General features: G+C 36.8%; 1 protein-coding gene across 2 annotated transcripts in view; it reads right to left on the reverse strand.

The window, feature by feature from the left end:
- The window catches only part of LOC149005152 (uncharacterized), a 33,056-nt gene extending 14,702 nt beyond the window's left edge, over positions 1-18,354 (reverse strand). The window contains exons 1-4 of one of the 2 annotated variants that reach the window (XM_089168082.1): positions 18,269-18,354; positions 16,648-16,692; positions 13,793-13,861; positions 11,697-12,391 (exon numbers count right to left, since the gene is read on the reverse strand). In XM_089168082.1, the coding sequence (XP_089024208.1) occupies positions 11,697-12,253 (557 nt within the window). In that variant the 5' untranslated portion in view covers positions 12,254-12,391; positions 13,793-13,861; positions 16,648-16,692; positions 18,269-18,354. The remainder of the gene's footprint in view (positions 1-11,696; positions 12,392-13,792; positions 13,862-16,647; positions 16,693-18,268) is intronic. The other variant, XM_089168081.1, reaches the window with a different exon arrangement.
- Positions 18,355-27,181: the final 8,827 nt, after the last annotated feature.

Consider the following 27,181-nt stretch of genomic DNA (forward strand, 5'->3'; position numbering starts at 1 on the left):
ACCATAAACTGTATCACCCAGATACAAAACCAAAGAATTGTTTTCAAATACAACTCTAAAGCCATGTCTTAAAAGATAAATAACAGAAACAAGATTTTGCCGAATGTCTGGAGCATAGAGCACATCATGGAGTAACAGCGTCTGGCCACCTCGCAAAACTAATTTGCATGTGCCTATGCCATGAACCTCCACGCTTGAGCTGTTCCCCATCGTTATTCTTTTGCTTCCTCTTGGAATACGACGATATTCCACGAAGCTCAAGCGTTCCCTTGTTATGTGTTCCGTCGCTTTGAATCAACAATCCACAAAGGATTTAGTTCAGCAAGCATAGTAGAACTTGTTACATAACAAGATGAGGTATAACACACAGTACATACCTCTTGCTCAGTGCAATCACGAGCAAAATGACCAGGCTTTCGGCACTTGAAGCAAATCAAAGCTGATTTCTTCTTGCCAGCACTAGTCCCCCTTGAACGCTTGGGGCCACTCTTGTTTTTGTTCCCACCCTGGTTACTTTGCTTGGACCGCTGAGGTTGAGCTTTCTCTCTCTTGTGCTTGAAGCCTGCACCCTTACTAGTGCTAGCTTCAGCAGCAAATACATCAGTTTGAGGGGCATCGGCCAACATCCGATCCTCATCAAGCTCAAGGTGCTTGGCAGCTTGATCGAAAGTCTTGACCTCATTAGCATGAGTCAAGAAGATCTTCATATGCTCCCAAGTCTTTGGCAATGACCTGATGACTACGGAGACTTGCTCCTCATTAGTCTTCTGGCGCCCACTAATCATTTTAGACATGATGGTTATATGCTGCCTCATGGTGTGACCCTGGCACATCTTATAACCGTCAAAGGTGAGTCCGAGTTGGCGGCCTCTTGTGGTGGAAATCCCTCCATACTGGAACTTCACAGCCTCCCACAAAGACTTTGCAGTCCTATGCTTCTCATAACGAAGCATCGGGTCATCCCTCATGGAGCTCGGGATTGTAATCCACGGCTGCCCGGTCTTTCCTCTTCCAAGCATTGTATGTATCAAGGTCCCTGCGATGCTGTGTAGTGGTACCTTCCTCAGGTGGGTTCATGGTCTGGTTTATGGTCTCCAGCATATCCTGCTCTTCCAGGAGATATTGCACCTTTCGATGCCAGAGGTCATAATTCATCTTATTCAGCTTATCTCCTTTAGTGAGGTCAGCAACAATGCTCTTGGTAGCAGCCATGTTTTCTAGAGATATTACATACAACAATGAGTTCAATAAATCTAGCATAAAACACAACTCAAGCAACAGCAAATCACACTAGCATAGTCAACCTATGGGATAAGCATTTAAACCAAAAGAGATGCTAACAAACATTCAATCAAATTCTCATGCAAACCCACATAGACTTATACATTAGTTTCATTCTGTGCAAGAAACATGATTGATAGACCCAAAATAAAAAATAGTTTTATTAAAATAAAACATGCAATCATGTTAAAGCTATGAGGTGGTTCACACAGAACACTTCTACCTCATTAGCTCCCACTAGGCCCCAATAGGCCCTCAATGCCCAAACATCACACAGATTGTCGGGCCATTGGTGTCCAGTAAGTTAGAAACACATTCTGAACTGGACAGACCAATATCAAAAAAAAATCCATCTCCCAGACGGACTGCCGTCTGCCCAGACGGAATTCCATCTGCCTTTTATGCCCAGACGGATGACCGTCTTCCCAGACGGAAATTCCGTCTGGCATTCTGTGACCAGGCAGACGGACGACCGTCTGGCCCAGACAGAAATTCTGTCTAGGTCACTGTGACTAGTCTAATAATAGACGGACGACCGTCTAGTCAGACGGTCGTTAGTCTGGTCCACAGTGACCAAAAAACGGCGATTTTTCAATTTTTCTTGAACGAAATTTTTTTCAAAAAAAAAACGGAAAACACGTTTTTTACCCAAAAAATCATCCAAAAAAATACATGAAAAAATCCAGCATTAATTATTAAACAAAAATAATTATCATCATGGATTATCAATTCATGCAAATCTTCATTAGGGAAATTCACAAGGATCCTCCCACTCGGATCCAAATCAAAATTAAGGGTTTCCAAAAACCCTATCAATTCTCCCATGGGTTTTGTATTAAACCCTTGATCCTCCCATTGGATCCATACAATAAAATTAAACAATGGGGAGGAACAAAAAAAACGTGGGAACCAATGGCTCTGATGCCAATGTTGGTAATACTTAAAAAATAGTCCAATTCAATTAATTGATGGGGGAAAGATTCCTTACCTGGATTCGCTTTCCCTTACTTGAAGTATTCGCAGCGGAAATCTAGATCCACTTTCTCGTTCCACCACCAAAGCTTTACCGGGGAGATTCCACAATCACTGGGAAAGGGAATAATATCCACAACCCAAATGCTGTGGATTAATGGAATGAAGATCAAAAACTAGGAAAGGAAAAATTTCCAAGCCTGCGATTTTAAGAGAGAGGGAGAGAGAGATGGAGCCGCCGTTTCTCAGAGATAAATCTCGTGTGAATGAATCACACACTTACTCACTAATGCCGTGGTTACCAAAATATATAACCCTATTTTGTAACCGCCCTAATAGTGAGTTTCCAATATTGCCCTTGGGCATTTAATTTATTAATCATATTAATAAATTCCAACAGCAACTACATTGTTAAGGTGGCTGGCAAGCCTGGCAAGAACTCCAATTGGGAACTAGTTTTGAAGAGGGAACAACAGGGGGATTGAGGAGTTTGATCCCAATGTATAAGATCGGCTTAGCCAAGCACGTCCAACCTAGTGTGATCCTCAGGACTTTAATGATGAGGGTGATGTCAAACATCTACGATGAGTTTAATAGAAAGATGAAGTAGAAAATGGAGGGCCGGGTGTAGGAGCAATGGGAGCAAGAGGCTGGGGAGCAGCAGCAAGAACAAGATCAACAGACACTTCTCTTTTCCTAAGGATAAATGATCGAGATTTGGCATAAAGATGTGTGCAACTTTTTCTTTTTTCTTACGAGAATACGTTATCGGGCTATATATGGCCTTGGAATGTATGTTACTATGTTTTTTCTCTTTTTCTACAAATGAAAGTGATCGGGCTTCAGCTTATTCTGTACAAACTTTTCCCTTCAATGAAATGAAAATTTTCCTTTCACATTTCTGTTGCTCTGCACTCCCTTACCCCTTTATTCTCTCATTAAGCATTGGTGACTATCTACAGTACTTCTAGGATTACTGGGCTAGAGCTTGACGTAGTATCCAATCCCTTGTGTATCGTAGTAGCCCCCTTAGCATAAAGGACCAATCCAAGCGAAGTCTTTATGCATAAACTAAGGAACTAGGGTCAGTTTAATGAGAACTTCAATCAAGTGAAAACTTGATGTATGGACTAGATGCAACCAAGCGGAGGCTTAGTGTATAGACTTAGGATCTTGATTGGATCCGTTGTGAAGTCTAACCAAGTGAAGACTTGGTGTATAGACTGAGGGCCTTGATCAGGCCCACATGCAAAGTCTGACCAAGCAAAAACTTGGTGTACAGGCTAACAACCATAAACAGGTCTATATTCAAAGGCTAACCAAGTAAGAACTTGGTGTACAGACTGAGTCTTTTTATGGATGAACTCACTAGGTGGAGACCAAACAACTAACTTTATTGTTTTGAAAGTTCTAACAGGTTCAAGGGCTTATAGCCTGGCTCTGGTCACTTGTAAAACATCTTCAGATTGTGCAGGTTTCATGGTTTCTCGAGCTCTCTTTCCAAATGTGTCCTTAAGTCAGCATGTCCCAATCTGATCAATTTCAGCAATGCTATAGGGGCCTTCCTAGTTCTGTGATAACATTCCCTCATTCTTCGGATCAGACATTGAAGTCTTTCATGGAAATAGATCACCTGTCAGGAACACTTTGTGTATGATCCTAGCATTGAAGTGTGCGATCAATCTTCTCTAGTAGTTTTCGTTTGTGTCCAAGGCATTTTCTCGAATCTTGTCTAGGATGTCCAAGTTAAGTCAACTTTCATTGATTTGTCAACTCTCGAACCCTTATTGATTTGACTAGCAATTCTAATGAAGCCAGTGTTTTTGATCTATACGCTAGTTTGAATGGAGTGTCTCCTATGGGTGTATACACTAAAGTTCAATATGGCCAGAGGATGCTCGACAATTCTGTTACCCATTGTACCCTAGCTTCCTTGAGCCGCTTCTTCATCTCATCCATTTCATCGCTTCTAATTGGTCATTGCATTGGGTGTCGGCACATTGATGTATTCTAGAACTCTATATGGAACTAGTTGCCAAACTCCTTAAAGGCTGGATTTTCAAACAATCGACCATTTCTAGTCTGACAAGCCAAACTAGTAGATCACCTTGTCTCTGAAAAAATTTCCCATCTACTTCTCTATGATTAAAGCCAAGGGTTCGACTTCAACACTCTTTATGAAGTAGCCATTCGCCACCAATTATAACTTCCGGCTCCTCAAGTAGGTGGTGGCTTGAGCAAGTCCACATGCCATGTAGCAAAGGGGATCAGGCACAAGATGTAGGTTAGAGGATTAGAAGGCCTTTGTCAGACTAGAGCATGGGGCATCATGGGCATTCTCAAACATAATTGCTTCTCGCTGCATTTTCAGTCAACAAACCCTAAGAGCTTGGTAGTCCATGGCCCTACCAACTATATGACTTTTGCAGATCCTTTTATGTACTTTAGCCAAGGCATCCAAGGCACCATAACAAAGGTCTAGAGACCGATCACTTGTAACATCTACCATCCTTCAGCACGTATTTGGTTGCCCCTCATCTAACTATTCGAGTATCTTGTCTATCTTTAGGCAAGATGGCATCCGCAAATAGCCCATTATGGGACCATTATATCACAAACCCGTTCGAACTCCGCAGCAACAGTCTAGCGCCACTATCTTCAAAATTGCTCCACCATCCACAAGAAATGTCTAGTACTCCTCCTGATCACTATTTTCTTCTTGGGATTTATCGAGTGAGGAGTTTCCTTTTGATAAGTCAACCAGGGATTATCCTTTGATCGTAGCCCTCCGTCATAACTCAATCTAATTCTTGCTCAACTCCACCACCCATGTCACCATTCATCTAGCCAAGCTTGGTTGGTGGATGACCATCTTCAAAAGCTAGCTGGTCACCACGATCACATATGCCTAAGAGTAGGAGCACATTTTCTTGGCCACCATCACCAGAGATAACGCTAGCTTCTCAATCTTCAAATAGCAAGCCTCAACATCAAGCATAATATGAATGCTAACTTGAACCGTCTTCCTTGACTAACATCGCAATAAACATGGAGGACAAACTTGCAACATACATCAACAATTCATCTCCGAGGAGCGGTCAAATGAGTAGTGGGGTGGTGGAAAGCCTTCTCTTCAAGTATTCAGAGGCCTTTTAGCATTCTTCACTCCAAAAGAACTCTTTGGTTGCCCCAGGATTTTTTAGTGTCCAGAAGAAAGGCAAGCATCGGTGTCTACATTAGGCAATGAATCTATTAAGGATCGCAACTCGTTCGGTTAGGCACTATACATCTATGCATCCCAAATGGCCTTTGACAGTTCCATTTCTTGAAGAACCTTGATCTTCTCCAGATTAGCCTTGATTCCCATCTAGGAGACCATGAATCTAAGGAACTAGCACTTCTCTTGATTCAACATCATGTGATGAGACAGAACACTTAGAAAAAACTCACTAGATTGGCCAAATGATTTTTGCTTGTTATGCATTTGACTAGCATGTTATCGATGTAGACCTCCATGTTTCTACCAATCTAGTCCTTGAAAATTTTGTTGTCTGCCCTCTAGTAAGTGGCTCTTGCATTCGGAAGGCCAAATGACATGACCTTGTAGCTTTCTTTTTCGGATATGAGTGTCGTGTGTGGCTCATCCTTTATCAGCACATAATTGTAATCTGAGTATGCATCCATGAAGTTGAGCATCTCTTGTCCATCTATGTCATCAATGAGCAGATTGATCTTGGGGAATGGATAGCAATCCTTCGTGCATACCTTGTTAGGGTTACATAGTTCATGCAAATCCACCATTTGTGGTTATGCTTTTTGACCATGTCTACGTTGGCTAGTCACGTGCTTCTCCATCAAGAAGTTCCTTCTTTACTTGCATCATTGTTTGACTTATGCACAAGCTTTGTTTGTCCACCCTTTGTTCTAAACCTGGCATGTCTCTTCAATTGACCGTAGGAAGGCATCAGAATTTTGCTGTAAAAATTGGGTGAGTCTATCCTTGAACTTCTCTTCATTTCTAACCTGATCATGATCTAAGGTTAGTTCCTTGGTGCACAATTGCACCTTATCCAATTTTTTGACCAGATAGCAGCTTGTCTCTGTCTCAATCATTGCACACCTCAATCACTAAGGTGATTACCAAACCCTTGCCTTCGGTTTGCTTCATTAACCCTTGCACTCTCTGATCCCATTCTCTTTTGGAAACTTGATATTTAGGTGTTTGGACAACCCCACTAGCCCCAGAGTGTTCAATAATGGTTGGCCAAGGATCACATTGTACGCAGATAGACTATTGACCATCATAAAGTTTGCCATTATGGTCACATCTATGGGGAATATGATGAAGGTAATTGACAACTTAATTATTGCCGAAGTGCTAGAAAAGCTGAACAATCTGGCATTATTGGGTTTTGGTTTGGTATGCTCAAACTTGAATTATAGAAGGCTTTGCACAATAGTAGTTCCAATGACAAGCTAGTGTCCACTAAGATGTGAATTTCTCAGTTGGCAATCATAGCCTTCAAAGTGACAACATCATTATGAAGCATCTAGATGTTGGACATTTCCTCCTCGATTAACGTGATCTCCCTGACTTACCAAGTCTTCTTGCTAGCATTGCAGCCTCAATTGCTCCTACAAACAGAGTGTGTGCCTTTACCTTATTCACAGACTCCTATTATGATCCACCCAATATGGTCTTTCACAAGGGGATCTTGAATAGCTTCATCCCTAGGACTTGCTTCTTCGAAATTGGCATTTAAATGCAACTTCGTTATCTGATTATTTCTCCTTCAGTTGGAGGTTCATCATGAGGCTGGTCACTCCCCTTGAGTGAACAAACTTGCCTAGATGGCCTTTAAGATTAACCACTCGATCTATTTTTTCAGGATTTGGCACTCATTAGTGTGGTGCTTGGATTCCATATGGAACTTGCAATACTCGGACATGTCCCAATCCTCCACTCAAGAAACTAGGGTCCTAAAACTTCTAGGATCCCTCAGTGTTGGATTTGCATGAGGATCTCCAATCTCCTCATGTTCAGAGAGGTTTAGGCTTTTCGTCATGGTTGATCCTTCTAGTATGACTGGCCTCTCCGAACACGACCTCTCTTCTTCCAGTAGGAAGATTTTGGTGGGGTCAAATCAACCATCTTCTTCCTGCCTCTTGTCAAACCCCAAACCGCTCTCTTACGCGCATAGTTATCAAAGCGTCCGCCTAGGCGGCAAAGAGATTTTTGAACCGCTTAAATTGTGACCGCTTAACTAACGAGCTAATTTCTTGCCACTTTTTTGCTTAGACACTACCTCTTTGCCGCCTTTTGTGCCATATTGCCGCCTAGATGCTAAAGCATACGCTTTTTTTACATTTTGTAATTTGTGCATATTATTTTTTTTTCTTTTTTTTAATCATAATTTATTCTACAATGCCGTATATAAATTTAAATACATGAGCCATTTCGGAATCGAAGCCCAATTTGCAAATGAACTCCGAGGCCCAAAGTGTCTGTCAGCAACAGAATGTGAAGCATGAGCCATATTCAACATTGATAATCAATGAATCATTAAAAAAACAATGACTTGGAAATCGGAATAATGAGATCTATTAATTTATCATGTCGGCACTATTTCGTTAAAAAATGGATACATCAATTCTGATTCCAATTCGAATATTATTCATGTATATTTAACAAAAAAGTCATGTTAAAAATAATTTGTGAAATAATTTCACTAAACCATATATAAATAATATTGTTATTCATTTCGGATAATTATTGAATAACAATATCATAGAGGTAAGTAAGAATATAAAATTACTACTTTCATTTTCATTTTTCACATCGATTACTGATAGTACATACTACATAATTATTGTTATGAATCTTATGATGCTTGATGAGATGAAGTTATGTTTTTATTATTTTTTTGGATAATTTTTCATAATTGTGATTCTTGAATGTTTTTTTATTTTTATTTTTATGAATGTGATTGTTGAATGTTTGTTTAGTACTTTAGTTTATTATAAAAAGTATTTGTATTAAAAAGTAGTTTAAAAGTAGTTATGTTAAAAAATATTGACTAAACCGCTTTGATCGCTTTATTGCCGCCTAAGCGCCGCTTAGTCGCCTAATCACCAAGACGGAGCCCCAGTTGCTTTGCCGCTTTAATAACCATGCTTACGTGACTTAATCTATACGTGACTTAATCTATACCATGTTTAGGAACTGATGGCATCGATACATGAGGTTGCCCGTGTCCTTTGGCCAATCAAGAACTCACGACCTTGTAAGCTCCTTGCAGATGATGCCATTACTGACCATATTGTTGGAGATGATATCATCTAGTTCCTTGATTTTGATGGACTCTTGGTGGAATATGTGCATGTACCTCTGAGTGGACTATCCAAGACCATGTCTAATTGACAAGAGGTTGTTGACTATCTTTTTGCTTCTCATGCTACTTTGGGACTAGAGATGAACACCCTACTTAGCTCCGCAAAGCTCTTAAAGGATCCTGTTTTCAGCCTGGATAATTAGGTCATAGTCGAACCCTTTTGGTGAGGTAGGGAAGGCTCTGCATCTAATGGTGTTTGTTTCTCTGGCCACCATCATTACATAATTGAAATGACTAATGTGCTCCATGAGGTAAGTCTTTCCTTTGTACATAACAAAGGTCAAGAGCTTGGAACCCATTAGAGGTAGAGCTTCTATGATTTCCAATGAGAAGGGGTGCTAGTCTAGGGTAGAGTATAGGTCATCAATTTTTCTGTGAGATAACCTCTGAATCCACGAATTAATGTCTCACAGCTGTTGGTTAATCTCCACATTGTTTTGGACATTGCAATTGTTGGCTCCTCTCTATCAACACTGGTCATGTTTGCTCCCAGGAGTGATCTTTTGTGCCTTCTTTGGGGAGTATTCTACCTATTCACTTGGGGAGATCTTCCTCATTCTCATCCAAATTATCAATCTTTGGCAGATTTTGGTGGGACTCTCTTCTACTACTATTATGCTTGCGACAAGTCCCTTCTTTCGATCCTAGGGGACGTAGAGCGCAATCACTCCTTTCATACTCATGACTTTGGGATTCTACACCTCAATCAACAGTAGATCAGGAAGGAGGAACTCCCCTAGTTTCCTACTAAGTCTGGAGATGGTAAAGAAACTAGTGGTGTTATTCCAGTCCATCTACCACCCCCTCAAAATGCAGGTTTGCCTAGAACATCTCATTAGTTTCAAGAACCTGGCACTGCAAGGCAGCCAACTGCACGATCACCTATGGAGGACTATGTTGTTGCCGTTAAGTGGCTGCCCAAAAAGTTGATTTGTCTTATGGGGTGTTAGTTCCATGTCCCTAGATAGATGGTCCTCTTAGGATTGTTGCTTTTGTCTAGGGTTGAAGGGAAAAAGAGGAGGCAATTATGAATCTTTTTTTGACTTCCTCTAATGAAGAGCACTCTGTGTGCCATCTTGCCCCTCAAATGGACGTGAAGTTGCTTGTATGCTTAGTAGCACTTGTCATGGGTTTTTTGCTCTAATTCCCATAACTGGAGCCAAATGTTGCTACTGAATCTAACCTTCGTGCTAAACTGGTCAAACCTCAATTGGTCTGGAATAAGTTTGCCAAGATGAGTGCACAATTAGAGTGGGTTGATCAGGTAACCAATAGGCTGCCTCTAATGCTTGCATCAAATTAGATGAAGAAGGAGCACCATCCCTAGTTAGGGCTTTAGAGTCGGATGCTAAGAGTAAATAGGATGTATAGGAAATCAGAAGACTAGACTGTGTATTGTGCTGAGCATGTAAGGGGGGTGTATTTATACTGAACCTAAAAAGGGGAGTGCAATTAATGCATCTTAGTCCGTTTTCCAGTTCTCAAGGAATCAGCCATGTAGGACAGGATTTGGCGAAGCATGCTTGACACAGAGGCATCAGAAGGAGGGTCCAATTACAAGTCTTTGAACTTGACAGAAAGATCTGTCATGCAAGAGGTGTTGGTTGCATGTTCTCGGATTGGCTAGTTGAGCCATCTCTATCGTGTTTTCTGGTCAAGATTCACATGGACATTGGACCAGCCATCGACTCCTAGTAGTTATAGAGTCCTATCATGAGGCCGATCATCTTCAGCTTGCATTTTCTGACGATCGATTATGGCTCTTGTTCATCAACTCCACTTGATCCATTCACGACCCATTCTCTGAAGGTTCATTCAGTCGATCACCCAGGTCATCGATCAAGCCACCGATTCCGCAATTGGACCGGTGGTTGGGCAATTTTGGCATAATAGGCCCAAACCCGCGTTATTGGCTACAACCACTAGGATCGGATTCTATTGTTCAAGAAGCTCAAATAGTTTCTGATCTTATGCACTTTGCTTTCTTTCTTCTGAGGTTTTACACCATTGTTAGAACTTCTGGTTTCAGGATGAAACTAAAGAAATGTGAATGATCTCACCAAGAGGGCAAAGACGAAGCAAAGCAATGTAAAGGTGGAAAATCAAAGGAAATATATCTTTAACCTCTTTCATTTGCTCCATCTTCTAAGGGTTGTACAAACTCTATTTGCCTTCTTTGAGAACTTCCTTCGATGATGCCCTCAACTCAAAGGAAGGGAATGAAAGATGGCAGGTTTTAAAAGGAAACATGAATTAGTTGGTTACCCTCAGCTCAAGGCAGGTGTTCATTAGAGTTCAACGCAAAAAGATCAAAATCAAATTTTGCTAATAGTTCATAATAGTCTCCTCTGGATTTTGGGATGTTTCTTTGTTCTTATAATTAAAAGGTTCCACAATCGATACCAAAGACGCCACAAAAGAAGAAGAAAAAAGACGAATATTGTAACTTTGCTTTGAACTTCACTAATTAAACCTAGGTCAAGAAGAGTCATCCAAGCCATGGCAAAACTTGGATTTACTAAATTCAAATTTTGTTGGATAGATTAGACAAAGTAAGCCTTGATGCAAATCTAAATGTTCACTGTAAGTAATCACAGGTAAAAGTCTGAAAAACACATTTTATATGGAATGAGAGGTAACACTGCTTCTACCAAAAAAAAAAAAAAAAAAGGTAACACTGCATAAAATTATGATGTTCCAAAGACCTCAAAGTGGGAAGAGTCTTGTGCAATGTGTATGTCCTTTTGGACTTTGTTGGTATGAGTAACCCGTCCAAGTATTTGCATGGACTTGTTATAACTTATAAACCTCAATCTATTTTAACCCAAAGAGTGGAAAAATTGAATTGGGTAACTAATAACTTATCAAGAATAAAAGGTGTTAGAACTTTTAGCTTGCCCATGAATCTAGTTGAGTTATAGTTATTTACTTTTTATCTAGTAGATCCAACTTCCTGATTTATTTTATGGTGGGAAATTAGACCAAGAAATTGTATACAAAAAGTACCTTAAATAATATGGAACCAATAAAATGGAAGGATTTTGGACTTACATGCGCTCTTTCAAATGCCACCCATCGAGTTCTCCAACCTCTTTAAGAGCTTTTTTCCATTGTTGCACAATTATCTCTTCATGATACTTCTGGTGTTCCTCGAAGACCTTAGCATTTATTTCTACAAAATGCTTCTGGTATGTGTCGAGGCGTAATTTGTATTCTGTAGAGGCACTCATGTCTAATTCTTTCTTGTTTCGTACATCCCTTGGATCAATTTTGTAGAAGATGGGAAAGACAATCTGATTTCTTGTCTTTTTGCATTCGTATATCTCAACTAGTTCATTGAGACACCATTTACTAGAAGTATAATGCTCCGAAAAGATGGGAATTGAAATTTTTGACTCTTTGATTGCAGTGATTAGCTCTGGACCAATCTTGTTTCCCTTGGTGAGTTCATTCTCATCTCTATAAGTTCGAACTCCAGCTCCAACTAAAGCATGATAGAGGCAATCAGCGAAATTAGTACGAACATCTTCACCGTGAAAGCTCATGAACACGTCAAAACGCCAACTTTCAGAAGATAATGATGAATAAGGAGAAGAAGAGGATGCCATTCTAACAAATTGCTTGCTAATCAATCGATCATTCCTTTGATATGTGAATACTGGGTTTTCTGAAGTGTGATGATGTATTTCACCTCTTTATATGTCTGAAGTCAACTCCATCTTCTTTTCTTAGCCAATTATTTTATTCTGAAAAAGCAAATTAAAGATTTAAAAAGACTAAAATAAAGAAAACCAAAGTAATTGGCAAACCAGCATCAAGCAGACAACAAAATCATTACAGTTGTTATCTTAAACTTTTGAAGGGACCCAACAGAAATTGCATTTTTACCAAAAAGAAAAACAGAAAATTGCATTGAAACTTTTAAATAAAGCAAAAACAAATGATTCCATTTTTATATGACCATATGACAATTTTACAAGATTGTGCTTGTGGATGATGACTATAAGAATAAAATCACTATTATACCCCCTTTAGTTAGATTACTTCATTTTATATCAACCCAAATTATTATTATTATTATCCTTTTTATGTTGACCAATGCTAATTGATAATATTCACTGTATCTTTTCTTGTAGCTTCAATTTCAAATAAGTATACTTTACCATTAAAGGGTTGCTCAATGGGTAGTAATTGACACATCTTAGTGAAGAGGTCACGAATTCAACGCTTCCTCTGATATATGTAATAGTCTCCATCCCTAATAGATGTGGTGTCTTAGTTACTGCAAGATAACTATCAAACCCATTGACGGCAGATTGACTTAGTTAATGATTAGGGCCGTGGTCCCTATGGTGAGTTGAGTAGGTGAGAGATTGACTAAGGGTTTTTTTTACTCTCAGTCAGTTCTTAAGATAGCTTATGCAGCTCAGTGCAGGTGACATAACCTCTTAACATAGCACCTAAGTTTTGAAAAAGAAGATGAATGAGATAGGGAGAAAATAGACTCTTCTCCCAGTCTAGTTCTAATACTTCTCCAATGTAGCATGTTTTGAATGAGGGCCAATAAAGCAAGATCTTTTAATTTGGCTCATAAAAAACTCCTAATCCCTCTAAAATAGTCAACAAGGAATACAAAATCAAAACAGAATTCTATCTAGCTACTAAGTTTCCTAATCTAAATTAAATGCTGAACTTTACTACAACTGCTCCTTCTCTTAATGGGCTTAAAATCTAAGCCCATTTAATTCATCGGAAAAAAGGTGTAAGCCCATTAACATCAACAAACCCCAAATAAGAAGCCTAATGTCTATGGAACCCACCCATTGGCCAAAATAAAGTATTCCGAGCCCTAATTTGACCCAATTGAAGATTCGTAACTACATCACCCAAGCCCCTTTCTATTCTTCTTTTCTCCTTCAGGCAGAATCTGAAATTTCCAGAATTATGCAATTTTCTGTTAAACGCTCACCTAGAATGTTAAACCCCCATCACCTATACATCAGTCTTAGGACTATAGCATCCCCTTCCCCTACCCTAACCCTAATTCTAGAAACCCTGAAATTTCAGAAAACCTAGCTTGTGAAATCTGCAATTACAATCTTATCGAAAACAGAATATTTCATCTTAATTTTCAAACCTAATCTTACCCCAACCAAGGTAGTCAAGGCGGCAAGGCGACCAAAGCGATTGAGGCTCCTTAGGCGACAAAGCGGCGCCTAGATGGCAATAAAGCAACCAAAGCAGTTGGGTAAAATATTTTCAATACAACTACTTTTTAACTACTTTTTAACACAACTACTTTCTATAATAAGCTAAACAAAAATTCAATAGTCACATCCATTAAAAAAAAAAAAAAAGCATTCAAGAATCATAATTTTGAAAAATTATCCAAAAAAAGAACAAAAACATAAGTTCATCTCATCAAGCATCATAACAATGACTATGTACTAATAGAGCCAACAAGGTAAATTAATAGATCTCATTATTCCGATCTCCAAGTCATTGTCCATTAGATTTATTGATTCTCGATATTGAGTATGACTCATGCTTTACATTCAGTTGTCGACGGGCACAGGGGTCCTACTCCGACGAGAGTGTGGGTGCAGCGCCCTCGGAGCTTGTAGAGGTCCTATGTCACTTTGGGCCTCGGAGTTCCTTTGCAATATGGGCATTGATTCCGAAATGACTAAGCTATTAAATTTATATATGGCTTCGTAGAATAAATTTTTATTTAAAACAAAAAAAAATATCCGAAAAAATATTATGTACAAAATGTCAAAAAAGCAATTGTTTTAGCGTCTAGGCTACAATAAGGCGCACAATGCAACAAAGCAATAGCACTTAGGCGAAAAAGCGGCAAAAAACAGCGCCTAAATTGAGCGGTTCAAAATAAGGCGGTTAAAAAACCGCCTAGGCAGATGCTTTGACATCACTAACCCCAACATATACCAAGTCTCTCCTCTTAATGCACAAGGATTGGAATTCAACCTAACCCTAGCTGCAAGACTTTTAGAATGTTTTGAGTAAAGTTTTTGCTGCTGTTCAATATTGATATCCAGACCTGGATCTCAAGCCCTAATTGACCTTTTGTGAGCATAATAATCACGTCATCTGTTCTCCTTCGATTTCAAAACTAAACAGCAGAGCTAAAAGTCCTAAAAAGCTGTTGTTCTTTGAGAACTAGCACCAAAAAAGCAAGGAGAAGAACCCTAGATCACTTGCTGCTTTCGTAGAAAAGATCCTACTCCTGGCTTACCTAGTTGGTTTTGCCTTGTATTTTAACCTTTTCCACCTTGTCACTTTGGTGGCTATGCTAGTAATAGTAGTATAATTAAAATTTGAATTCTCTCTCCCGGCAGCTGCGACATCTCCTGCTCTGCAACTCCTCCAGGTCGAGACGCTTGAGGCGGAGAGGCTCGCCTGAGTAGTCTCTCCGCCTCCCCTGTTCCTCTTCTGCCGCTCCGGTCTCCATCCCGTCTCCTCCAACTCCGTTTTTCTTCCTCTCCTCCAGCTCTCTCCCGTCTGTTCTTTCAGTTTTGTTTTCTCTTACCTCCTCCCGTTCTCTCTCTTTCCCTTCTGTTCTCTCTCCCATTTTCTCTCTCCCGGCATCTCTCTTCTCTCTCCCGCCCTCTCTGTTTCTCTCTCCCGTTTTCTCTCTCCCGGCGTCTCTGTTCTCTCTCCCACCCTCTCTGTTTCTCTCTCCCGTTTTCTCTGTTTTCATTTGTTCTCTTTTCCATCCTCTTTCCCGTCTCCGCCTCCCTCTTTCCCGCCTCCGTTGCGTCTCCATTAATAACTAGATCTAGGGTTTCCCCTTAGATCTGTGGTTGCAGTGCTCTCTTCTTTTTCTTTTCTTTTTTTTTTTTTTTTCATAACAGCTCCTTTGGTTACAGCGTTTCTGGTGCACACCGCAGAACAACTCCAAGTCTGGGTCCAAGTTCTTCTGCGTCGAGCTTGATCGGTACGCCTTTACGGTATCGCTGGATGGGAAGTTTGAACCTTCTTCACACTTTCGCTGCTACCATCGTTGTAATTGTAGGAGTTTTGAATCCGCCTTTGAGGCGTGTACTTTGTCCCCCTATGTGGGTGTTCTGTCCGCCCTTGAGGCGTGTAAGTTGTCCCCCTTTGAGGGTGTTGATGTTGTTTTGGTGTTCTTGTTCTAAGGGTTTTGTGGCTGTGATCCACTTTGGGCTTGACCCAACCCTTACCCTGGCTGACCCTGTCTATTGCATGTACGACAGTTTGGTCTTTTGCCGCGCATTGGTTTGATTTGAACCTTGTGTTCTCATGCAGGTGTGTTTGTACTTTGTTTAATTATATAAATGAAGTGATGTTTACCAAAAAAAAAAAATAGTAGTATAATTAAGCGCATACTTAGCCTGTGGTAGCCTTTCCTCTCATCACTTCCCCATCCCCTACCCCTATCACCCATCTCAGCCCTAGACCAACACACATATTTCTTCTCCAACCCTCTCCCCATGCACCTCCTCCCCTTCTTTTCCCCTCTCCTATTCCTTTCTTGCAACAGCCATAGTTTTCTTCCCCAAACTCTAAAGCCTAGATCTCACAAGCGACTCATCCAAATTCCACCCCTTCTAGAAGTCAACAACCTCCTCCCTCCCTTAACCTTTAAACCCTTAGCCCTACTCACCTCTCCAAAAATCCTGATTTCTAAAATTCCTTCTCCTTATTGAAGTAACTCAAGCAATTTTGAATCAAGAGATACTTTAAAAAGACAGAGTCTAGCAAAAGGCACAGTATGTTAAGGAAAAACAGATTCTACTAATAAATATGAAGTCCAAAGGTTACACTTCTTCTCCTCCCCTTCTCATTGTTTGTTTAAACCACCTCTCAAATTGGAGGTGTCCCTTTTTTAAGCAAGCGTAACCATCTGATCAAGAATCTAAGGCCGCAAATAAATCAAAATCACAAATCAAGTCAGCATATTTCCCCAATGGATATTAGAGAAACCAGTATAGAAACAAAGAAGGAAACGGTGCCTTACAACTGCAAAAGGGTTAAGTCTTCTCTTCTTCCCAAATCCAAACAACTGCGAAAAGGAAAACAAATATAATTCAGAATCTGATGAAGGATTTGCTGCTCGAACAAAGAGAACCCCCAGGAATTAACACTCCCAAACAATCCAATGTTAAGAAAATATTAAGATGTACAAATTGAAAGAACACACTAAATAATAAATAAAGGAAAACAAGTAATAAACCTACAGCAAGAGTGAAATTAGAGTGAAAATGTAAGAAAATATTATGGAAGAAAATCAAGAGTTAGATAGGAAATTAAAAACCAAATAAAGAATTTGTAAGTAGTAAGGAAACCCCTAAACAAACCCAGATCTCTTAAAGGGAAAACAAGTAATAAACTACAGCAAATGAAAGCATCTCCAAGCCCAATGTGTGCTTAGGATTTAAATACACAGTATAATCAACCATAAATGATGAACAAATTTCTTCAGCCACTTTTCACACATGTTATGATCTTTCTTCAATTAGAAACTAAGAACAATGTTCCACTATGCGTACAAATGAGGATGTGTCTCAAAGTTTCAAGCTTTGAAGACCTCTATGATTTGCGTGAATGCATTCAAGAAGAAACTAAAGATTGCAGCTATGAAGTCTAGATATGTTTTTTTTAGGGAGAGAGAAGGAGCTAGGAACTAAGAAGATAAAAAGTTAACTACTTAATCCCATACAGGCCTTAAATTCTTAATACTTGGGCTAACTACTTCATTGCTTTCTCAAAATTCTTCGTTAGGGCATGGTCTTTATGGAAGTCTAAATTGAAGATCATTAAAAAGGATCAAACCAAGCCCAAACATAGACATACATACAAAACTGAGGAAATGAAAAAATTGAACATAAAAAATAACTAGTTTAACAACAATTCACCAGGAAAAATTAAAAGACGATTATTGAAGGGTCCACATTTCAAACAGAAATCTAATATGAAGATAAAAACAAACGCTACCTAGAATCAACTAAAACTGCAACCCACTTATCAAGTGAAACTGGAAAAGACAGCAAAAATAAGAAGAATATCATAACCAGAGAAATTTTGGATTAGCGTTTTTGAAGAGATGATGAAGCTTTCTTTATATGGCATGATGAGGTAACTGAAGTCAAAAAACTGCCAGTAATTTTTTTCCCTTCCCCTTCTCCCATTATTTTGCTTTCTTTGTCTCCGTCATTCTGTTTTTGATTTGTTAGCTTCTTGTACGTAGAGCATGTTTGTATTCTATTCTTTATTCTATTTTCAGGTTTAAAATTTATAGAGTAAATGAACCATTCAAAATCTAAGAGATCCAACGACCACTAAGCACTATACTAATTTAAATACACAAATTGCATAGCACAACGCAGAGGGTACATCCAGTAATACTAGGATCTCTCTGCATGTCAAAGCCAGAAACAATAATTGAACAATCGCACAGTAATAAATCTGGATCAAGCTCCAATAACATGAAAATACATTACAATATAGAGAAGGCGAAGAGAAAATCCAGAATCACAACATCCACAAGAAAATCCAGCAGATTCTAGGTATTTTATTCTTAACCAAAGAAAATTTAAGAAAAGAAAAAAAAAAAAAATTGCAGAGAATGAGCAGAATACAGAGAGGTATGAGACAGCAATAGGGTTTGCTTCTGTTCACTTGTGATTCTTTAATGTGGAGGAAGCAATGATGCAATGGAAAATGGAAAATGTATCCTCACCTCAGTGAAGCTTCCTCAAATATGTATGTCAGGTCCATTCTGGTGGGAGCCAAAGTGGGTCGTGGTTGTTTTTAGATCCAAACATACAACTTGTGAGGTTATCATTTTTCTGCTTTTTCATTTTGGTTAGTTTCATTGAATTTCTGTGCTAGGTGAAGCAGAGTTCCCAGCTTTCCTGGGCTTTTGACCTACAGCTGGAATAACCAATAAGATCATTGACTTGTGGAAGTAGATAGAATCAAATCTCAACCTAAGAAATCTTATCCCAAGTTGTTTCCTATATTTCTTTCATAAGGTATTGTATAGTGCGTAGGTGAAATAGCGCGTATGCGAGAGTCACACACGGGCGGGAGCGAACAAATCGTTTAGTCTCCTCACCGTAGACATCACGAGGATTTTTTTTTTTACCCACAGTGTGTGTATGAAGATTCCTTCGGTGATTAACAGAACTGGGTTTTGCCTGAAGGATGTGAGGGTCAAGTGACCAGATGGACTATGTGGTGACACTTTAAATTATCAAATCATAAAAACTTCAAATCCACAGATTTGATTTAACTTCTGTTACTCAAAATCCTTCGGTGGCACCATCACATGCCTTTACGATTCTAATTTAAGAACTTTACAGAATCAAGATGCCCAGCCACTACCCACGCTGCCCTTACGCACGAAGCAAGCGAGACTTACTTGTAGGACTTTAGGACCGGCACATCGATATCTTGTATTGTTCAAAAATCAGCCAGTACTCAGGCCTTATAGGAGGAGTTTTATGCCAAGATTTATCCTTTTAACAGAAATTAGAACTTCATCTTTAGCTTTAAAATGTTAAAACTTGATAAAAACAGAGATCAATGGAAATAAATACAAGAAAAAGAATTTACAGATGCAACTATTACTATTGATGCAAGAAGTGCAAAAATTCGTAGAGGGGCCTAGGAGAGATGATAGAAGCACGACTGTAGGCTTTCATCTTCAAATCCTTACTTTACTAAATTAAAGAAACAAATAAAAAGAAGCAAAAACAGACCAAGAAACTACATCTCAATTACTCAGGGTTCCCTTTCGGATTCCCGAAAACTGTAAAGAGACTAAGTAAAAGAAGAGATAGAAGAACTCACCATTGTTCAGAAATTTGTATTATATATAGGAGATCATTACAGAGGAGTTACAAACTTGCAGATGATCATAGCTAAAACCTAAAACTAAAACTAGAACTCTCATCTTTTTCTCAGAGCTCTCTTTCTTACTTGTAGAGTACAGGAAGATATTACAAAAGTCTAAAGTTCTAAAGTTGAAAGTTCCAAGGGTCTGAAGTGCTAGGCCCTTCGTTTACAAGCTTATTTATAAGCTAAGGGGAAGACTCAAAACAAAAGAGTAACTATTCAGAAAATTGATCCATTACTATTCAGAAAGGGACATTTACTGTTCATCTTGTATCAATTTTTCAAGTGACGGAGATCTTTTCTTAATTCACTGTTCATGTTTGGACCTCTTCTTGTTCTACTATTCATGGACAATTTTGTCCTTCTTTTTTGAGAAAATCCCAATATGTCCTGCAACTGTTCATCTTATCAATAATTGTGCTGACGCAGGTGATGACGTAGGGGAGAATTATGCTGGAATGTTTTGTTGTTATAGTATTCTTCTAGAGTCTCCTCGAGGCATTCCATGTGAAATTCACTGTTTTCCCCATTGATTTGACTCAGTGTGTTAACCCAATTTTATCCAGCAGAGTTTTTACTGGGTTGATTTTTACTATCCAACAAAATTTACCAAATATTTTTCATGGTTGGTACTACCATGGTTGGTTTTTACTATCCAACAAAGTTTACCAAACATTTTTCATGGTTGGTACTACTATGGAGTCTATTCTTTCCCAACTCACGGGCTTACAGACAGAAATGTGGGTTTACATGGTCTTCTAATGAATCATGTGGTCCTTTATAGATTGGGCCAAAATCTTAGTGGTTTTGCTAAGGTCCACTAAAATCATGCATTAGTTTTATGTCATATGGCTGTGAGACGGATGGTGAGGGAATCACCCATTTGTTCACTTTACATTGTGAGTTGAAGAAGAAGCCTTTCCGTTTCTTCGACGAACTAATTCAAAATCGAATCAATCTCTTCTTGATTGACTCAGTGGGTTCATTGTTTTTCCAAGCATCTCCTATGGGTTTATGGGCCCACGATGGCTTTCGCTAAAATGTGCAAATTACAACAACAACAACAACAATAAGCCTTTTCCCAACCAAATTGTTGTTGAAAAATTTCATTGAACTGTGCAAACTGTTGTTGTTGGAGCTTTTGAACATCTCCCAATATTTCATTCTTGAATTCTATCATGGATGTGTTTGCAACTTGAGCTGCTTCTTGTGTAAGCAGAATATTATTGTTGCTCTGTATTCCAGATGATGGAGCAACTTGTGCTTTGAGAACTTGTATATCAGCCAATAAGCTTTTGTTTTGTGCCTCCAATCGTTGATTGACTCTGCCTTTGGCTGAATTCTCCATTTGTAAATTGTTGATCCTTAATGTGCAACTGGCTATTTGATCTAACAATTCTTTGTTCTTGTTTTTTATGGGCTCACATTGTTGGCATGGTAAATTCCTTTGAGCCATATTTGAGAAAGAGGGTTGTTGAGGAGGTGCACTACTTAGTTTTGGATATACATAGTAGTTTGTTCCCAATATAGATCTTGTAAATATTTGAGCTTGTTCAAGTGTCTCATATCCCTTGTAGAGGGGATGAGGATGTCCTTTCAAAGCATTTATGACGTCTTCCCAGTTAAGGAATATTTTGGTATTGTTCCCTTGAACGACGACGTAGAATTTGAATTTGCTTTTCTTTGTTCGAAGTTGTGCAAAGAGAAAGGCAGCAGCGTGAATTGCATTGGCTAATCCAGGAATGGGCTTTTGTTGAGAAATGCTTCAGTTGGCGGTGTACCAAATATTATCAAGACAAATCTATTCTTCATCGTTTATCAAATAATTGTTCAGATTGTCGAATTTAATGTTTGCATTTCTAAACAAAACATGATGTCCAAAATTAATGGTTTCAGGTGGTGATGGTATTCTTTGTGGAGAAAATGGTGGCAATGTTCTACTGGTGCTGGTATTGTTGAAAGTGCCCATTATGCTAGTAGGTAATCTTCGGATTTGAGCAGGAGTTTGTGGAGCAAAAATTTGTGAATTGTTCACTTACTGTGATAAGGTAACAAGAGAAGGTTGATGATTTTTTTTTGTTATATGAGATGCTGTAGGAGATTGTTTAGGGGGTATACTACTCCATTCTATAATAGCACAGATCATGTCGTTTTCCTGTAACCATAAAATAGAGAAATTTAACCAGGGTCTTGTAAAATTTGGTGTATCCTGGATAGTAAATCAGCTGTTTTGTTATCTACTCCCTTTATATGTTCTATTGTAATTTTATATCCCCTGTTATAAAAATGGTTTCTCAAAAGAACCCATCTCCTATGCTGTATTTTTCTTTCATTCAAATTATTGTATGCTTTGACTATGGCTTCACAGTCTGTTCGAATTGTAAAATATCTATTTGTTAAAAATATTTCAAAACAATCAAGTCCTTTTAGTAAGGCTTCAATCTCATATTCAATAGAAGTTAATGTCTTCACACTAAACTTCCCAGAATTATATCTACTAATTTCCTCAGTAGACTTGGGATGTTGTTCTGATAGTTTAATCTTCATAATGGCTCCCCAACCATCTTTACAACCATCAGTTTCAATTATTCTATAGTCTTTATCTGTGGGTAAACGTAAGGATGGTATATTAGTAAAAAGATTTTTAATCTTTTGTACTAAAAGTATGTCTTGATTATTCCATCTATGTTCTCCATTTGGTGATGTTTTATGATATAAATGTCCTAAATATTTTCCTAAATTTTGAATGAAAGGTCTAGCTTGATTTGCTAGTCCTAAAAATGACCTAATTTGTGTTATGGAAGTTAACTTGTCTGAAAATTCTTTTATTTTTGTGGCAATATGTGGTTGTAGTTTTATTGTTCCATTGCCTGATTCCATTCCTAAAAATTTTATGTATTGTTTTCCTATTTCCATTTTCCTTTTGGAAATGATTATACGTCATTATTCATAAATTCAGAAAAATTATTTTCAGATGGCTTATGTATTCTTGGGGAGTTTTGCTATAGACTAAGATATCATCAATATATACTATATCAAATTTTCTGTGTTTAAGAAATATTTCGTCCATTCATCTTTGAAAAACAGATGGAGCTTTTTTCAATCCAAATGGCATAACTAACCATTCGAAATGACCTAAGGTTGTTGAGAAAGTTGTCCATTCAATTGATTCATTATGCATCTTTATTTGGTGAAAGCCTGATTTACAATCAAATTTGCTAAAAATTATACAGTTTTGTATGTAACTTAGCAAATAATTTCGTTCAGGCATTTTATACGAATCTTCATGAGTATTGGCATTTAATCTTTTATAATTTATAACCATTATAGTTTTTCTTGTAATTTGTTTAGCATGATTATTTACTATAAAAGCTGCACTAGAATGTCTAGAGTTTGATTTTTGAATTAATTTAAGTTTTATTAATTCTTTCATGTGTAATTTAAAATTTCATTATCTTTTGGGGTATATTTAGCTCGTCCTGTATCTATTCTCATTTCATTATTAATTATATCTAACTTACATATTGGTTTTGATATGTTCCAATGTTTTAAAGGATTCTCATTTCCTATGATTTCTATTTTTTCTAAATTTCTAATTATTTGTTTTATTTCATTATTTGATTCTATACTATAGTATAAGGATTTTCCAGCAATTAAATTTTCAAAGTGTTCAAGCTCTATTATGCAAAAATCATCTATTGTTCCTTTTTCTAAGATTTCTTCAATGTGTTCATTAGATTGTAATTGTAGTAGAGGCAATCAACATTGATTTCGAGAACACGCACAATTTGGAGTTATAGGTTTTTTACGTTTGGTTGTTGTTGTTACTATACCACCACAAAGAGATGTGGACTTTGATGCAAATAATTCTTTATCAGAAATTGTGGGAGTACGGGTTGAACGGTCAAAGACAAGAAGAGCTTCCTTGGTGAGAAGTATACCAAAACTCTTAAGGAGGAGAAATTGTAGTCCAAGAAGCATATCAATATGAGAGGGCATGTCATATTTGATAAAGATCATGTGGATAGAGTATTGTATGTTATAGTGTTTGCAATGATCTCTAAAATAGATGGTAGAAGGTTTTAGTTGATGAGTATAATAATGTGGAATGTTATCGATACCATAGCTAAGAGTAAATTTGGGATGGGGTATAGGTTCAATATCATCATCAACGACAAATTTGAAGAAAGGAGATTCTTAGTACAACCAGTATCAACGGTTGTCATAAGAAAGATTTCTTCATTATTATGTGGCACGGTGAGTTTAACCTTGACATAAATCGTACAAATTGTTGGATTAGAAGAGCACTGAAAAGTAGATTGTTCAATGCGAGAAACAGATTCAGTGATTAATTCATCATGGAACGGTTCAGTTGGGTGTTTGTTCGAAGGTTGAGAAAATCGAAGCATATTAGTTATGTATTGAATTTGTTGTTTTATTTCAAAAATTTGTGTGTCAAACTTGGTATTCATATTTGTAAGTTGTGTTTTAAGATCAGAGACATCATTTTTAATAGTAACAATATTAGCTTCAATATGTGTTACATTGGTATTTAGTTGTTGAATTTGATGGGTATGTAACTGTGTGGTTTGTTCTAATTGAATAAATCGTAAGTCTGAAGGAGCTGTTGTAGATGGAAGATTTTGAGGAAGAATTATACTTGGAGGAGAGGTTGATGTTTTAGGGAAGGATGAAGGTTTTTCTGTTAAACAGGATTTACATGCTTCTTTATAACATATATTACATTGATATCTATTTTGAAGTGATGGCCAAAAGCCATAGTATATACATCCTATGTGTAAATTCCCTTTATTATTTTTCCAAGTATGTTGATAAGTTGCCATTTAATAAATATGAGTTAATGTAAGGTTGTGGAATTGTTCTTCGACCTGTGGTATTTCCTCGATTTCTTGTTCAAGATCTTCAACATCTGGTTGTATTTCTATTATACTATATATACTCTCGGTGTCAGATACATCAATATCTACTTCTAATAATGCTTGGTTTGTATTTTGTACTAAGTATGCATTTATAATATATGTATTTTGTAAGTTTGGACAACTATTACTAAAATGTCCTGTATTACCGCATGTATAACATTTTAATTATTTAGTATATGTTCTTTTTGGATAATATCTCCTAACATGTTTATCTTTATCTAAAAATGGTTTTTTAGAAATAGATTTTCTTATAGAGTAATTAGATTTTCTAAGGTTATTTTGACTATTATAGTTTTTTTGTGGTCTTTGTTCATATTGATGGTTTCTCATTCATTTATATCTTTTTGCTTGTTTCCTATGAAACGGTATATTTTTATTGTATTATTGTGGTACATACATTATATCACAATAATTATTTTATCATTTTAATTGTTTTTGTGCTAATTGATCCACACATTTTGCTTTTAATACTTCCATTATAAATTCAATTTTTATTCCTAGACCTCGTATATCAGATCTATTTTTCGTTGTTCATCTAGGGCTTCATAGAATTTATTCCATTCTTCTAATATTTATTGGCCTAGTACACCTGATAGTTTAAAAAATAATTTTGTGCTAATGTCTTTGTCAAAATATAATCCTACTTTTACACTATGATACATATAATCATTGCAAAATTGTTTAATATATTTATAATCTATTAATGACATTTGTTTTATTGTTTTTAGGGCATCTGCTTGTTCAGTAATATTTCCTACATTTGGATCTTTTCCAGTTATAATTTGTCCTATATAATTTAAGAAGTTAAATGGATTATTTCCCATTGTTAATAAATTTTGGTATTCAGGTTGAAATTGTTGTTTATATTTTTTCCATATTGCTTTTACTGAATCGCCTAAATAAGTTTCTAAGCATGCAAATAATTCTTCAGGGGATAAGTGTTCTATGTCAAAATTTTTATAAATATCATTTACTACTAATTGTTTTCATACACTAATTACTCAGTTCCATTTTTGTGGATCATGATATGTTAAATTTAAAATTGTTCATTTTTTCATATTTTGGAATTGTATTGGTTCATCTGTTGGATATCTTATTCCTCTAGATTTATTTTGTAATGATGTGGGGTTATTATTTCTATATGCTGGTGACCAATATACATCTGTGGGTTTTGCAGATGGCCTAGGTAAATTTGTTCCTGATGTTCCTTGTTGAGAATCATAGGTTTGGTTTTGACCAACACTACTTTGTGATTCCTGTCCATTAACATATTCATTATCATTTTGTTCATTGTTTAAGATTTCTTGTATGTATTTGACTTTAGGGTCAGTAACATATTCATTATATGGTTCTATGACGGACTCTGTTTCTATGTTAGAGTGTGTTTCTTTTTGTAATCTTTTAATTCTATCCTGTTCTATTTTTCTATTTCTTTCTTCCATAATTTTAATACATATTGCTAAATTTGCTTTCATATTAGAAAAGTGATTGTCCATTTTTTCCATGTATTCATTAGAGTTTTCCATTATGTCTACTCATTTATTTACTAACAGATTCTATATCTGTATCATTTTTAAATTGTGATATAGTTTTATAATTAGTGAATTTGATTATTGTGTCTCATTTAGCTGTTTGATATGTAGAATGTTCTGAAGGAGTTATTGTGGTTTGAATATCATTTTGTATTATTTGCGAAATATTCCAAGGTAATCCTGCATATTCTAATGAATCTATTTTGGGTGGTGTTATGGCTTTAACACCTTTACTTGCCATACTTTCAACTATATCTTGTATATTTATTTTATAATTTGTTGTCGAGTTTTACATTCCTGCTCCTAAAAATCCTGTACAAATTATAAGATTATTTCTTGAAAATGCTTCATATCCTTTAGTTTGTATTCTAATTTGTATATTATTTATAAATGCTTCTTTATCTATTAGCATATCAGGTGTGAAGAATACTAATCTTACATTGTTGTTCATATCTACTTCCATTAAGTGTATTATTGAATTTTTATTTTTCCATCTTGAATCGTATATTGTTACTAAGGCTTTTGTTCCTAAATGTTTTCTTGTAAGAGATTTTATTCCAACCACAAATATTTCAGTGTGTATTAGTTTAATATTCTTTAGTTTAAATAATGTTTTTAGTTCTTTGTCTACTATTGGTAATCTAACTGTTTGTCATTCTAAACAACTTATGATTTCTTCATTTTTATGTTTTATGAATACTGTATCTCTTGGAAATTTGGCTGTGTTATATAATATTTTGGGATTTAATAGATTTAATGCGTTATTCCTAAATATTTCTATATTTTCATTTATGTCTATTATTTCAGTTATTTTGTTTTCTTGAGGACTTTCATATGTTTTAGATGATTGTCCTATCATATTTTTATTATTAGAGAATTTTCTTATCATTTTACTTATTTTTTTGTTATTAAGAAAGTAGCTAATTTATTTGTTTGTTGAGGTCTAGATTCTCCTATTGATTTATTAATATTTAAATTTTGCATTTTTGTAAGTATTTCATTTATATCTATTTTCTTTGGTTGTACGGAGTGTAATTGGAGAATGTCTTGTTGAAGTTGATCTATTTCTTTTAATATTCTAAGTTGTAATAATATAATTAAATTATTTTGTCTTATCATAATATTATCTACTTCTTGATGAGCTTCATATTTTATTAATACTTGATATGGAGGAAATATG

This window comes from Hakea prostrata, chromosome 9 (assembly GCF_041222555.1).
Source record: "Hakea prostrata isolate BN-2017 chromosome 9, UWA_Hpros_2, whole genome shotgun sequence".
Classification (NCBI taxonomy): Eukaryota; Viridiplantae; Streptophyta; class Magnoliopsida; order Proteales; family Proteaceae; genus Hakea; species Hakea prostrata.